The following is a 14,535-nucleotide window of genomic DNA, read 5'->3' on the forward strand; positions in this document are numbered from 1 at the left end:
GAGGTAAATCCGGAGATATGACGATAAATCATGATATTCAAGTCATGTCAGGAAGCCCTCTCCTGGTGTCACTACCCCCTTCCCTTCACACAACTGGTTTAGCAACAAATCCATGGCCATGTCCTGTGATATGGAAATTAGGTGGCTTTAGGACAATGGATACAGGATGACTCCCTGCCGTCACCCTGTAGTAGGAGCTGCTAGCTAGTTAGCAAGGCTATGGAAATAGCCAGACAGAACGACTCCAGTAAAAAATGGTTCATATCTCGCAAGCCATATCTCCGATAAATATGGCAACCATAACAATGGTGTCTCCGCATGTGGACGATGCTGGCACACCCTTTTTATGGAAGTAGGACATTGGGAAACACACCAAACGTGATATCAGCCATATGGGAACTCGTAGACAGGTCATGAGTCCCCTCGTTCTGCAGCTAAATTCATAACTGTCACAATGAGAGCATTGGCGTCCGTCTACGACGCTCCCAGGCACAGTTATGGCCAAAATCCCCTTTTCTGGATAATTCTGATCCATGCAGGGGGAGTGGCAGTGCTTCCCCGTGAGGTCACTAAGGTAGGAGGAGACCTGGATTTGCCCAGGTTGATAACCCTGCTTCGGCCATTTTCCAAGGTTCTTCTGCTCGGGGGCCTGGTTGGGACAGACCTGTGAGAGAGTTCCTGGAAACCTGGTCTACAGCGCCCCCCTGTGGCCAGACGCACAAGGTAACTGATTGAATTGCATACCTGTTGTAAACCATGCTTTATCTGTAACTGTACTCTGACATATGTATATTCTGTAGATTCCCTATTGTATATATTGTAGTTTCTAGTGTGCTTTAGGCGATTAAATTATATAATTAATCTTGGGCTGTTCTGTTATCTCGATCTTGAATCCCACGTCTGTGTGTTCGGCTAATAGTTACCGTAAATCGGTTGGTGGCAGCGAGTTGTGCCAAGGATTATTGTGGGGAGGCCAGTGAGATTCGGGGAGAGTTTATATATTCCGCCCGCGGAGGTCGGGGGAATATATACCCTTCTCTCGCCGGGGGCCCTTCAATAATCGGCATAAGTAGTATAGCGGCCTCCTTGCTTATTGTCGGGCAATTCCATAATTGGCCTGACTATAAGAGGGGCGCTAGAGAGCGCGTCACGTGCTCTGTCTGTCGGTCGGGAGGTATAAAGGAGGGGTGACCCCCACTTGTTACCCCCCGATTGTGACGTACTGATAGCCAGCGCGGGGGATTTCTGAGTGACCCCCCCCGGTGGTTTGTGACATATTGGTGGCAAGCGGTGGGATCGAGATAATAGTGTGTGTGAGTGTGAGACCCATACTCCCAGACACTAAAGACTGCCTGCAGCAGCTGTGGCTGCTGGGGTCTTCAGACTAGCTCAACACTAGAGTGTCAGAGTGCAGATACTGTAAGGTGTGTGGAGGCATCAGGTGTCAGTTCTGTGTCAGTGACCAAAGTCTGCAACAATGGCTGATAGCACCAGGAGCAAAGCCAAAGGAATGGCCGATGCTCAGGCCAGAGACGATGAGGAGGTTGTCCACGAGCCCTCCAGGAGCTCGACGCCAGAAAACCGTTCTGCCGAGGACATTGCACAACCGGGCACTGCTGGACAAGATGAGGAGGAGCTCGCCCAAGGTTCCTCAACGAGCCAGATGCCAGCCCTCCGCTCTGCAATGGACAGTGAAGCACCAGGCTCCGCAGCGGGCCGCAGATCACCACGTGCCATTCCACCGAGCCTGGGAGGCTCGGATAGCCTTCTTCAAATGGCTATGGCCCTTCTCCAGGCTGGAGACCGGGATACCTACGAGATACTCATGGCAGAGCGCAGGGCAGAGCGGCAGGCAGCGCGTGAAGAGCGCCAGGCAGAGCGTGACTACCAGCTGCAGCTAGCTCAGCTCCGGCCCTCAGCAGCCACACGTGACCTTCAAGACACCAAACTTCCAAAGGTCCGTGTTGAGGACTTCCCAGTGCTGGAGAAGGATGGAGACTTGGACTCTTTCTTGACTGCTTTTGAACGGACTTGCTTGCAGCACCATCTGAACAAGGACCAGTGGGCCAAATACCTGACCCCCCCGTTTAAGGGGTAAGGCCCTGGATATCCTTGGGGACTTGCCTGCTGAGGCAGATCAGGGCTACGACACCATCAAGCGGGCCCTGATCCAACAGTACAACCTCACTCCAGAGTCCTACCGCAAGAAGTTCCGGAGCCTACAGAAGGGACCAAAGGACTCCTGGGCTGACCACCGGCGGGCACTTGCCCGAGCTGCCGACCACTGGACCCAAGGCCTGCAGCTTTCCACCGGACCGGAGATCCTGGACTTGTTCATCACGGAGCAACTCTTGTGGAACTGCCCTGAGGATCTCCGCCAGTTCATCCGAGACCAGAAGCCAAAGGGGTCCACGGCTACAGCTGCCCTTGCCGATGACTACACCAACAACCGGGCCCCTGAGGCCAGGAGAGCGGCCACCAGCAGCACCTGGAGAGGGGGTAAGATGAATTCTGCGACTGCCCCCACCTGCCCCTAGACTGCAGGGGGTGCCCCCCTCAACTCCCCTCTCCAGGCCCGTGGCGGAACCAAGACGGTGCCACCAGTGCAACCTACCTGGACACTTCGAGGCCATGTGCCCTCAGCGTCCCAAGGCCCCGGCTCCGTCCCCGTCCCAACGGCCGCCCAAGGTGTATTGTGTGGGGTGGGGGTGGTGGTAGGTCCCTGGACAGCTTCCAACCTGTCACCGTCGGCCGGTCTGTGACCATAGGACTGCGAGACAGCGCCTCGGAGGTGACTCTGGTGCGGCCTGAGATGGTGTCCCCCCAAGACTTGATCCCTGGAAAAACCCTCGCTGTCTCCGGGATTGGAGGCACTGACCCGGCGCTGCCTGTTGCTGACATTTATGTGGACTGGGGCGCAGGGCGAGGGGTGAGGGAGGTGGGGGTAACTGATCGGATCCCTGCAAACGTGCTACTTGGGACAGATTTGGGGCAGATAACCTCCCAGTTTGGGCCCCAACCAAGGGCTGAACCTTCAGCCCGTACTGACATGACTCCTAACAATGTTAATGTGTTATCTATGAATGATGTAAGGGAGGAGGGAGTGAACTCTGATATTTCTGCTTGCATAGACACCATAGACACACACTCAGCTGCAGCTGTGACAGGGGAGGGGGTCAGAGAAAGGTGTGACAATGCCTCTACAAGTAACCAGCCTGTGAGCTGGGATCTGCTGCCCTCTGCAGGGATAAGCAGAGAGCAGGGTGCTGCAGGGGGAGGACCAGTGTGTGGGGTGGGGGCTACCACAGCAAATGTGGGGTCCCCAGAGATTTCACACCGGGGTTCTGTTGCTGCAGGAGGGGAACAGGCAGGTGAGATTGGGGCCGGTCCAGGAGCGGAAGTGCTCCCAGGTAAGATCTCGGTGCATGGTTCCCCCCACAACCGGGGTGTCAGGAAGCCAGGTAGGTCTGCCTGAACCGGCGACTTGGTCAGGAACGGAGGAGGAGCAGGCACGACCCACGGTCGCAGCGGCTGTGGCCGCTGTCACCCGCAGTGGGAGTGCTGGAAGCCAAGGGGCCTCCCGGAGGTCCGATAGCTCTTCCCCTTCTGACCAAGTGGCAGCCGAGTCAGGTGGAGGCCAGGACACAGGTCCCGGGGGTACTGACTGAAGATGTGACAGTCTCGTCGATTCTGGCCACATCTAGTCAGGAGTTTCAGGCAGCGTTAGAAGCTGACGACAGCCTGAAAGCTCTAAAGGAGCAGGCGGCACAGCCTCCCTCGGACTCGGACCCGGAGCGAGTGGTCTGGGACCAAGGACGGCTGTACCGGGCCACGGTCCAGCAGGGTTCACCGGAGGCGTGGCCCAGGGACCGACAGTTGGTGGTACCCTATCCGTTCCGGACGGAGTTGTTGCGGATCGCACATGAGATTCCGATGGCCGGACACCTAGGGATCGCTAAGACCAAGGCCAGGTTAAACCAGCATTTCTACTGGCCAAAAATGGGGGGCCGATGTGGCTGCCTACTGCCGTTCGTGTGAAAACCTGTCAGAGAGTGGGGAAGGCGGGGCCACGCCCCAAAGCCCCACTGGTATCTCTGCCAATCATCGATGAGCCTTTCAGGAGGGTGGCTGTGGATCTGGTCGGCCCGCTGGCCATCCCCAGCAGCTCCGGGAAACGCTTCATACTGACGGTAGTGGACTATGCCACCCGGTACCCAGAAGCAGTGGCCTTGTCGTCCATTCGGGCTGACAAGGTGGCCACCGCATTGCTGGAGATTTTCTCCCGAGTGGGTTTTCCCCAGGAAATGCTCACCGACCGGGGGACCCAATTCATGTCCCAGCTGATGGAGACCCTCTGTAAGCAAGTCCAGGTGCGACATCTGGTGGCCAGCCCGTACCATCCACAGACTAATGGCCTGTGCGAGCGGTTCAATGGCACCTTGAAGCAGATGCTTAAGATGTTGGTCGACTCCCATGGGCGTGACTGGGAGCGGTATCTCCCACACCTGTTATTTGCTTACCGGGAGGTTCCACAGGCCTCAACAGGATTCTCACCGTTTGAGCTCCTGTACGGGCGACGTGTGCGGGGCCCCCTGGCTCTGGTGAAAGAGGCTTGGGAAGGGGATTTGGCCACCCCTGGAGTGTCGGTTATCGAGTATGTCATGCGCTTCCGGGACAAAATGCAGGCCTTGACGCAACTGGTACACGACAATATGGCTCAAGCCCAGGCCGATCAGAAGCGTTGGTACGACCAGAACGCTTGTGAGAGGACCTACCAAGTGGGTCAAAAGGTGTGGGTACTGGTCCCCGTACCACAGGACAAGCTTCAGGCAGCCTGGGAAGGCCCATACCTCGTGTACCAGCAGCTCAACCCTGTAACGTACCTGGTCACCCTGGACCCCGCCCGTGGAAGGCGAAAGCCCTTCCATGTGAACATGATGAAGGCACATCATGAGCGGGAGGCATGTGCGCTCCCCGTGTGCAACCTGCCCGAGGAGGGAGAAGTGGAAACCCTCTTGGATATGCTAGCCCAGGTTAGGGCAGGCGGATCCATTGAGGATGTGGAGGTTGGCCACCAGCTCTTGGAGGACCAACGGTCCCAGCTGTGGGCCACCCTCCTCCCCTTCCGGGGGTTGTTTACCAACCAGCCCGGAAGGACTGACTTGGCTGTCCATCACGTGGACACTGGGGATCATCCCCCGATCCGGCGTTCAGCATATCGGGTCTCCCTGGAGGTGCAGCAACACATGCGCCAGGAGATTGACGAGATGCTGGAGCTGGGGGGTGATCCAGGCATCCAACAGCGCGTGGGCCTCGCCTGTAGTCCTCGTCCCTAAGAAGGACCGAACCACTCGGTTCTGCGTGGACTACAGGGGGCTCAATGCTGTCACGGTCGCCGATGCGTACCCAATGCCACGCATCGATGACCTGCTCGATCAGTTGGCCGGGGGCTCAGTACCTGACCATCATGGACCTGAGCCGGGGATATTGGCAGATCCCCCTGACTCGCAAGGCCAGGGAACGCTCTGCCTTTATTACCCCATTTGGACTGTACGAGTCCACGGTGATGCCATTCGGGATGAGGAATGCCCCTGCCACTTTCCAGCGGATGGTCAACACCCTGCTCAAGGGACTTGAAGGGTACGCGGGCCGCGTACCTGGATGACATTGCCGTCTTCAGTCCCACCTGGGAGGACCACCTAGAGCATCTAGCACAGGTGCTCAGGCGGATCCACCGGGCAGGTTTGACCATCAAGCCGGGAAAGTGTCAGCTGGCCATGAGCGAGGTCCAGTACCTCGGTCACCGGGTAGGCGGGGGAACACTGAAGCCCGAGCCTGAGAAAGTGGAGGCCATCGCATCCTGGCCTACCCCCAGGACCAAGAAGCAGGTGATGTCCTTCTTGGGGACCGCTGGGTACTATAGGAGGTTTGTTCCATGCTATAGTAGCCTGGCAAAGCCCTTGACGGACCTCACCAAGAAGAAGCTGCCCTCTGCAGTCGATTGGACAATGGACTGCGAGACAGCCTTCCGGGCCCTAAAGGACGCCCTGTCCAGCCCGCCCGTGCTACAGGCAGCCGACTTCACGCGGCCGTTTGTAGTACAGACCGACGCCAGTGACTTCGGCCTCGGTGCGGTGCTCAGCCAGGTGGACTCTGCGAGCCAAGAGCACCCAGTCTTGTACCTGAGCAGGAAGCTGTTACCAAGGGAAGTTGCCTATTCCACGATGGAGAAGGAGTGCCTGGCCATAGTGTGGGCCCTGCAGCGTCTGCAACCCTATCTATACGGGCGCCACTTCATCGTGGAGACGGACCACAATCCCCTCAGCTGGTTGCACACCGTCTCTGGGACGAATGGGCGATTGTTGCGATGGAGCCTTGCGCTCCAGCAATACAACTTCACCATTCGCCACAAAAGGGGCCGTGACCACGGTAACGCAGACGGGCTGTCCCGACAAGGAGAGGTCGCGGACGGGCGCACGGGGGAACACCGGAGTGTGCTGCCCCCTAGCGCCCTCAAAAGGGGGGAGGTGTGAGGTAAATCCGGAGATATGACGATAAATCATGATATTCAAGTCATGTCAGGAAGCCCTCTCCTGGTGTCACTACCCCCTTCCCTTCACACAACTGGTTTAGCAACAAATCCATGGCCATGTCCTGTGATATGGAAATTAGGTGGCTTTAGGACAATGGATACAGGATGACTCCCTGCCGTCACCCTGTAGTAGGAGCTGCTAGCTAGTTAGCAAGGCTATGGAAATAGCCAGACAGAACGACTCCAGTAAAAAATGGTTCATATCTCGCAAGCCATATCTCCGATAAATATGGCAACCATAACAATGGTGTCTCCGCATGTGGACGATGCTGGCACACCCTTTTTATGGAAGTAGGACATTGGGAAACACACCAAACGTGATATCAGCCATATGGGAACTCGTAGACAGGTCATGAGTCCCCTCGTTCTGCAGCTAAATTCATAACTGTCACAATGAGAGCATTGGCGTCCGTCTACGACGCTCCCAGGCACAGTTATGGCCAAAATCCCCTTTTCTGGATAATTCTGATCCATGCAGGGGGAGTGGCAGTGCTTCCCCGTGAGGTCACTAAGGTAGGAGGAGACCTGGATTTGCCCAGGTTGATAACCCTGCTTCGGCCATTTTCCAAGGTTCTTCTGCTCGGGGGCCTGGTTGGGACAGACCTGTGAGAGAGTTCCTGGAAACCTGGTCTACAGCGCCCCCCTGTGGCCAGACGCACAAGGTAACTGATTGAATTGCATACCTGTTGTAAACCATGCTTTATCTGTAACTGTACTCTGACATATGTATATTCTGTAGATTCCCTATTGTATATATTGTAGTTTCTAGTGTGCTTTAGGCGATTAAATTATATAATTAATCTTGGGCTGTTCTGTTATCTCGATCTTGAATCCCACGTCTGTGTGTTCGGCTAATAGTTACCGTAAATCGGTTGGTGGCAGCGAGTTGTGCCAAGGATTATTGTGGGGGAGGCCAGTGAGATTCGGGGAGAGTTTATATATTCCGCCCGCGGAGGTCGGGGGAATATATACCCTTCTCTCGCCGGGGGGCCCTTCAATAATCGGCATAAGTAGTATAGCGGCCTCCTTGCTTATTGTCGGGCAATTCCATAATTGGCCTGACTATAAGAGGGGCGCTAGAGAGCGCGTCACGTGCTCTGTCTGTCGGTCGGGAGGTATAAAGGAGGGGTGACCCCCACTTGTTACCCCCCGATTGTGACGTACTGATAGCCAGCGCGGGGGATTTCTGAGTGACCCCCCCCGGTGGTTTGTGACAACGACCATCATACAAAAGTGAGGACACCGGGTGCCAAAACTTCATGGAACGCATCAGTGACAAGTCTGCGAGTCTGCGAGTAACCTCCAAAATATCCCATCATCATCCTCAGTATTATGGGTCAGAACAGCACAGACCCCCCCCCCCCCCCCCCGCCGTACGACCCAGTCTGTACCCGTGGCTCGCAGTCATCACGTCTCCAGTATATATGTGACATCCGCGCTGCCTCTCGTCTCCATGTCGGTTAACCCTTCATTTTCCAAGTTTGTTTTTTTTTAGGAACATTCAGGAGAACATGAACCCGGAGGATGAAGTGGATGAATTTTTGGGTCGTGCGATTGATGCCCGGAGCATCGACCGACTGCGCTCAGAGCATGTCCGGAAAATCCTGCTGACCTTCCGGGAACCCGACCTGGAGAAGAAGGTGACAACCTCCACCTTTGCGTGACGTCTACAAATCCACCTGATATAGAGATACATAATATCCTGCCTGTAGCCACCACTAGGGGGAGCTCCCTGTATACAGAGATACATGATAAGATCCTGTCTGCAGTCACCACTAGGAGGAGCTCCCTGTATACAGAGATACATGATAAGATCCTGTCTGCAGTCACCACTAGGAGGAGCTCCCTGTATACAGAGATACATGATAAGATCCTGTCTGCAGCCACCACTAGGGGGAGCTCCCTGTATACAGAGATACATGATAAGATCCTGTCTACAGCCACCACTAGGGGGAGCTCCCTGTATACAGATATTCATGATAAGATCCTGTCTGCAGTCACCACTAGGGGGAGCTCCCTCTATACAGAGATACATGATAAGATCCTGTCTACAGCCACCACTAGGGGGATCTCCCTGTATACAGAGATACATAATAATATCCTGTCTGCAGCCACCACTAGGGGGAGCTCCCTGTATACAGAGATACATGATAAGATCCTGTCTGCAGCCACCACTAGGAGGAGCTCCCTGTATACAGAGATACATAATAATATCCTGTCTGCAGCCACCACTAGGGGGAGCTCCCTGTATACAGAGATACATGATAAGATCCTGTCTGCAGCCACCACTAGGGGGAGCTCCCTGTATACAGAGATACATGATAAGATCCTGTCTGCAGCCACCACTAGGGGGAGCTCCCTGTATACAGAGATACATGATAAGATCCTGTCTGCAGCCACCACTAGGGGGAGCTCCCTGTATACAGAGATACATAATAATATCCTGTCTGCAGCCACCACTAGGGGGAGCTCCCTGTATACAGAGATACATGATAAGATCCTGTCTGCAGCCACCACTAGGAGGAGCTCCCTGTATACAGAGATACATAATAATATCCTGTCTGCAGCCACCACTAGGGGGAGCTCCCTGTATACAGAGATACATGATAAGATCCTGTCTGCAGCCACCACTAGGGGGAGCTCCCTGTATACAGAGATACATGATAAGATCCTGTCTGCAGCCACCACTAGGGGGAGCTCCCTGTATACAGAGATACATGATAAGATCCTGTCTGCAGCCACCACTAGGGGGAGCTCCCTGTATACAGAGATACATGATAAGATCCTGTCTGCAGCCACCACTAGGGGGAGCTCCCTGTATACAGAGATACATGATAAGATCCTGTCTGCAGTCACCACTAGGGGGAGCTCCCTGTATACAGAGATACATGATAAGATCCTGTCTGCAGTCACCACTAGGAGGAGCTCCCTGTATACAGAGATACATGATAATATCCTGTCTGCAGCCACCACTAGGGGGAGCTCCCTGTATACAGAGATACATGATAAGATCCTGTCTGCAGCCACCACTAGGGGGAGCTCCCTGTATACAGAGATACATGATAAGATCCTGTCTGCAGCCACCACTAGGGGGAGCTCCCTGTATACAGAGATACATGATAAGATCCTGTCTGCAGCCACCACTAGGGGGAGCTCCCTGTATACAGAGATACATGATAAGATCCTGTCTGCAGCCACCACTAGGGGGAGCTCCCTGTATACAGAGATACATGATAAGATCCTGTCTGCAGCCACCACTAGGGGGAGCTCCCTGTATACAGAGATACATGATAAGATCCTGTCTGCAGTCACCACTAGGGGGAGCTCCCTGTATACAGAGATACATGATAAGATCCTGTCTGCAGTCACCACTAGGAGGAGCTCCCTGTATACAGAGATACATGATAATATCCTGTCTGCAGCCACCACTAGGGGGAGCTCCCTGTATACAGAGATACATGATAAGATCCTGTCTGCAGCCACCACTAGGGGGAGCTCCCTGTATACAGAGATACATGATAAGATCCTGTCTGCAGTCACCACTAGGAGGAGCTCCCTGTATACAGAGATACATAATAATATCCTGTCTGCAGCCACCACTAGGGGGAGCTCCCTGTATACAGAGATACATGATAAGATCCTGTCTGCAGCCACCACTAGGAGGAGCTCCCTGTATACAGAGATACATAATAATATCCTGTCTGCAGCCACCACTAGGGGGAGCTCCCTGTATACAGAGATACATGATAAGATCCTGTCTGCAGCCACCACTAGGGGGAGCTCCCTGTATACAGAGATACATGATAAGATCCTGTCTGCAGCCACCACTAGGGGGAGCTCCCTGTATACAGAGATACATGATAAGATCCTGTCTGCAGCCACCACTAGGGGGAGCTCCCTGTATACAGAGATACATGATAAGATCCTGTCTGCAGCCACCACTAGGGGGAGCTCCCTGTATACAGAGATACATGATAAGATCCTGTCTGCAGTCACCACTAGGGGGAGCTCACTGTATACAGATATACATGATAAGATCCTGTCTGCAGCCACCACTAGGAGGAGCTCCCTGTATACAGAGATACATGATAAGATCCTGTCTGCAGCCACCACTAGGGGGAGCTCCCTGTATACAGAGATACATGATAAGATCCTGTCTGCAGCCACCACTAGGGGGAGCTCCCTGTATACAGAGATACATGATAAGATCCTGTCTGCAGCCACCACTAGGGGGAGCTCACTGTATACAGAGATACATGATAAGATCCTCTCTGCAGCCACCACTAGGGGGAGCTCACTGTATACAGAGATACATGATAAGATCCTGCCTGCAGCCACCACTAGGGGGAGCTCCCTGTATACAGAGATACATGATAAGCTCCTGCCTGCAGCCACCACTAGGGGGAGCTCCCTGTATACAGAGATACATGATAAGCTCCTGTCTGCAGCCACCACTAGGGGGAGCTCCCTGTATACAGAGATACATGATAAGCTCCTGTCTGCAGCCACCACTAGGGGGAGCTCACTGTATACAGATATACATGATAAGATCCTGCCTGCAGCCACCACTAGGGGGAGCTCCCTGTATACAGAGATACATGATAAGATCCTGTCTGCAGTCACCACTAGGGGGAGCTCACTGTATACAGATATACATGATAAGATCCTGCCTGCAGCCACCACTAGGGGGAGCTCACTGTATACAGAGATACATGATAAGATCCTCTCTGCAGCCACCACTAGGGGGAGCTCCCTGTATACAGAGATACATGATAAGATCCTGTCTGCAGTCACCACTAGGGGGAGCTCACTGTATACAGATATACATGATAAGATCCTGCCTGCAGCCACCACTAGGGGGAGCTCACTATATACAGAGATACATGATAAGATCCTCTCTGCAGCCACCACTAGGAGGAGCTCCCTGTATACAGAGATACATGATAAGATCCTGTCTGCAGCCACCACTAGGGGGAGCTCCCTGTATACAGAGATACATGATAAGATCCTGTCTGCAGCCACCACTAGGGGAAGCTCCCTGTATACAGAGATACATGATAAGATCCTGTCTGCAGCCACCACTAGGGGGAGCTCCCTGTATACAGAGATACATGATAAGATCCTGTCTGCAGCCACCACTAGGAGGAGCTCCCTGTATACAGAGATACATGATAAGATCCTGTCTGCAGCCACCACTAGGGGGAGCTCCCTGTATACAGAGATACATGATAAGATCCCGTCTGCAGCCACCACTAGGGGAAGCTCCCTGTATACAGAGATACATGATAAGATCCTGTCTGCAGCCACCACTAGGGGGAGCTCCCTGTATACAGAGATACATGATAAGATCCTGTCTGCAGTCACCACTAGGGGGAGCTCCTTGTATACAGAGATACATGATAAGATCCTGTCTGCAGCCTCCACTAGGGGGAGCTCACTGTATACAGATATACATGATAAGATCCTGTCTGCAGTCACCACTAGGGGGAGCTCCCTGTATACAGAGATACATGATAAGATTCTGTCTGCAGCCACCACTAGGAGGAGCTCCCTGTATACAGAGATACAGGATAAGATCCTCTCTGCAGCCACCACTAGGGGGAGCTCCCTGTATACAGAGATACATGATAAGATCCTGTCTGCAGTCACCATTAGGGGGAGCTCCCTGTATACAGATACATGATAAGATCCTGTCTGCAGCCACCACTAGGAGGAGCTCCCTGTATACAGAGATACATGGTAAGATCCTGTCTGCAGCCACCAGTAGGGGGAGATCCCTGTATACAGAGATACATGATAAGCTCCTGTCTGCAGCCACCACTAGGGGGAGCTCCCTGTATACAGAGATACATGATAAGATCCTGTCTGCAGCCACCACTAGGGGGATCTTCCTGTATACAGAGATACATGATAAGATCCTGTCTGCAGCCACCACTAGAGGGAGATCCCTGTATACAGAGATACATGATAAGATCCTGTCTGCAGCCACCACTAGGGGGATCTCCCTGTATACAGAGATACATGATAAGATCCTGTCTGCAGTCACCACTAGGGGGAGCTCCCTGTATATAGAGATACATGATAAGATCCTGTCTGCAGCCACCACTAGAGGGAGATCCCTGTATACAGAGATACATGATAAGATCCTGTCTGCAGTCACCACTAGGGGGAGCTCCCTGTATACAGAGATACATAAGATCCTGTCTGCAGTCACCACTAGGAGGAGCTCCCTGTATATACAGATACATGATAAGATCCTGTCTGCAGCCACCACTAGGGGGAGCTCCCTGTATACAGAGATACATGATAAGCTCCTGTCTGCAGTCACCACTAGGGGGAGCTCCCTGTATACAGAGATACATGATAAGATCCTGTCTGCAGCCTCCACTAGGGGGAGCTCCCTGTATACAGAGATACATGATAAGATCCTGTCTGCAGCCACCACTAGGGGGAGCTCCCTGTATATAGAGATACATGATAAGATCCTGTCTGCAGCCACCACTAGGGGGAGCTCCCTGTATACAGAGATACATGATAAGATCCTGTCTGCAGCCACCACTAGGGGGAGCTCCCTGTATATAGAGATACATGATAAGATCCTGTCTGCAGCCACCACTAGGGGGAGCTCCCTGTATATAGAGATACATGATAAGATCCTGTCTGCAGCCACCACTAGAGGGAGCTCCCTGTATATAGAGATACATGATAAGATCCTGTCTGCAGCCACCACTAGGGGGAGCTCCCTGTATACAGAGATACATGATAAGATCCTGTCTACAGTCACCACTAGGGGGAGCTCCCTGTATACAGAGATACATGATACGATCCTGTCTGCAGCCACCACTAGGGGGAGCTCCCTGTATATAGAGATACATGATAAGATCCTGTCTGCAGCCACCACTAGGGGGAGCTCCCTGTATACAGAGATACATGATAAGATCCTGTCTGCAGTCACCACTAGGGGGAGCTCCCTGTATATAGAGATACATGATAAGATCCTGTCTGCAGCCACCACTAGGGGGAGCTCCCTGTATACAGAGATACATGATAAGATCCTGTCTGCAGCCACCACTAGGGGGAGCTCCCTGTATACAGAGATACATGATAAGATCCTGTCTGCAGCCACCACTAGGGGGAGCTCCTTGTATACAGAGACGTGGGGTGTCCATGGCTCCAGAGGGCGGGGGTTGTGCTGGGACGTGGGGTGTCCATGGCTCCAGAGGGCGGGGGTTGTGCTGGGGCGGGGGGTGTCCATGGCTCCAGAGGGCGGGGGTTGTGCTGGGACGTGGGGTGTCCATGGCTCCAGAGGGCGGGGGTTGTGCTGGGACGTGGGGTGTCCATGGCTCCAGAGGGCGGGGGTTGTGCTGTGACCTGGGGGTGTCCATGGCTCCAGAGGGCGGGGGTTGTGCTGGGACGTGGGGTGTCCATGGCTCCAGAGGGCGGGGGTTGTGCTGGGGCGGGGGGTGTCCATGGCTCCAGAGGGCGGGGGTTGTGCTGGGACGTGGGGTGTCCATGGCTCCAGAGGGCGGGGGTTGTGCTGTGACCTGGGGGTGTCCATGGCTCCAGAGGGCGGGGGTTGTGCTGTGACCTGGGGGTGTCCATGGCTCCAGAGGTTGTGCTGGGACTTGTAGTGATTCTGCCTGTCTTTTCTCTGCAGTATTCCAAGCAGGTGGACGATCGCTTCGGAGCGTACGTCTCGTGTGCGTTTATCGTCTTCCTCTTCATCTGTTTTGTGCAGGTCATCATCGTTCCACAGTGAGTTAACCCCCAATAAGCCGATGGCTGGTCCTGTGGCCGGTTCACATTAGAGCTGGAGCGGCGCAGCACCTTACACTGGCCATCAGCCGCTCTGTGCTGCTTGATCTCAATTACTCAGAGGGGTTATCTGGGACTACTGTATGTTATTGTTTTACTTTTGGCCTCAGCACTCACAGATGGGTAGT

The 14,535-nt window shown here is 53.9% G+C and overlaps 1 protein-coding gene across 1 annotated transcript in view; it reads left to right on the forward strand.

Annotated features, from left to right (window-relative positions):
- ADCY5 (adenylate cyclase 5) overlaps positions 1-14,535 on the forward strand; it is a 204,122-nt gene that overhangs the window by 166,766 nt on the left and 22,821 nt on the right. The window contains exons 9-10 of the mRNA XM_075318723.1: positions 8,059-8,232; positions 14,250-14,347. Coding sequence (XP_075174838.1) covers positions 8,059-8,232; positions 14,250-14,347 — 272 coding nt within the window. The remainder of the gene's footprint in view (positions 1-8,058; positions 8,233-14,249; positions 14,348-14,535) is intronic.

Source organism: Anomaloglossus baeobatrachus, chromosome 7 (assembly GCF_048569485.1).
Source record: "Anomaloglossus baeobatrachus isolate aAnoBae1 chromosome 7, aAnoBae1.hap1, whole genome shotgun sequence".
Lineage (NCBI taxonomy): Eukaryota > Metazoa > Chordata > Amphibia > Anura > Aromobatidae > Anomaloglossus > Anomaloglossus baeobatrachus.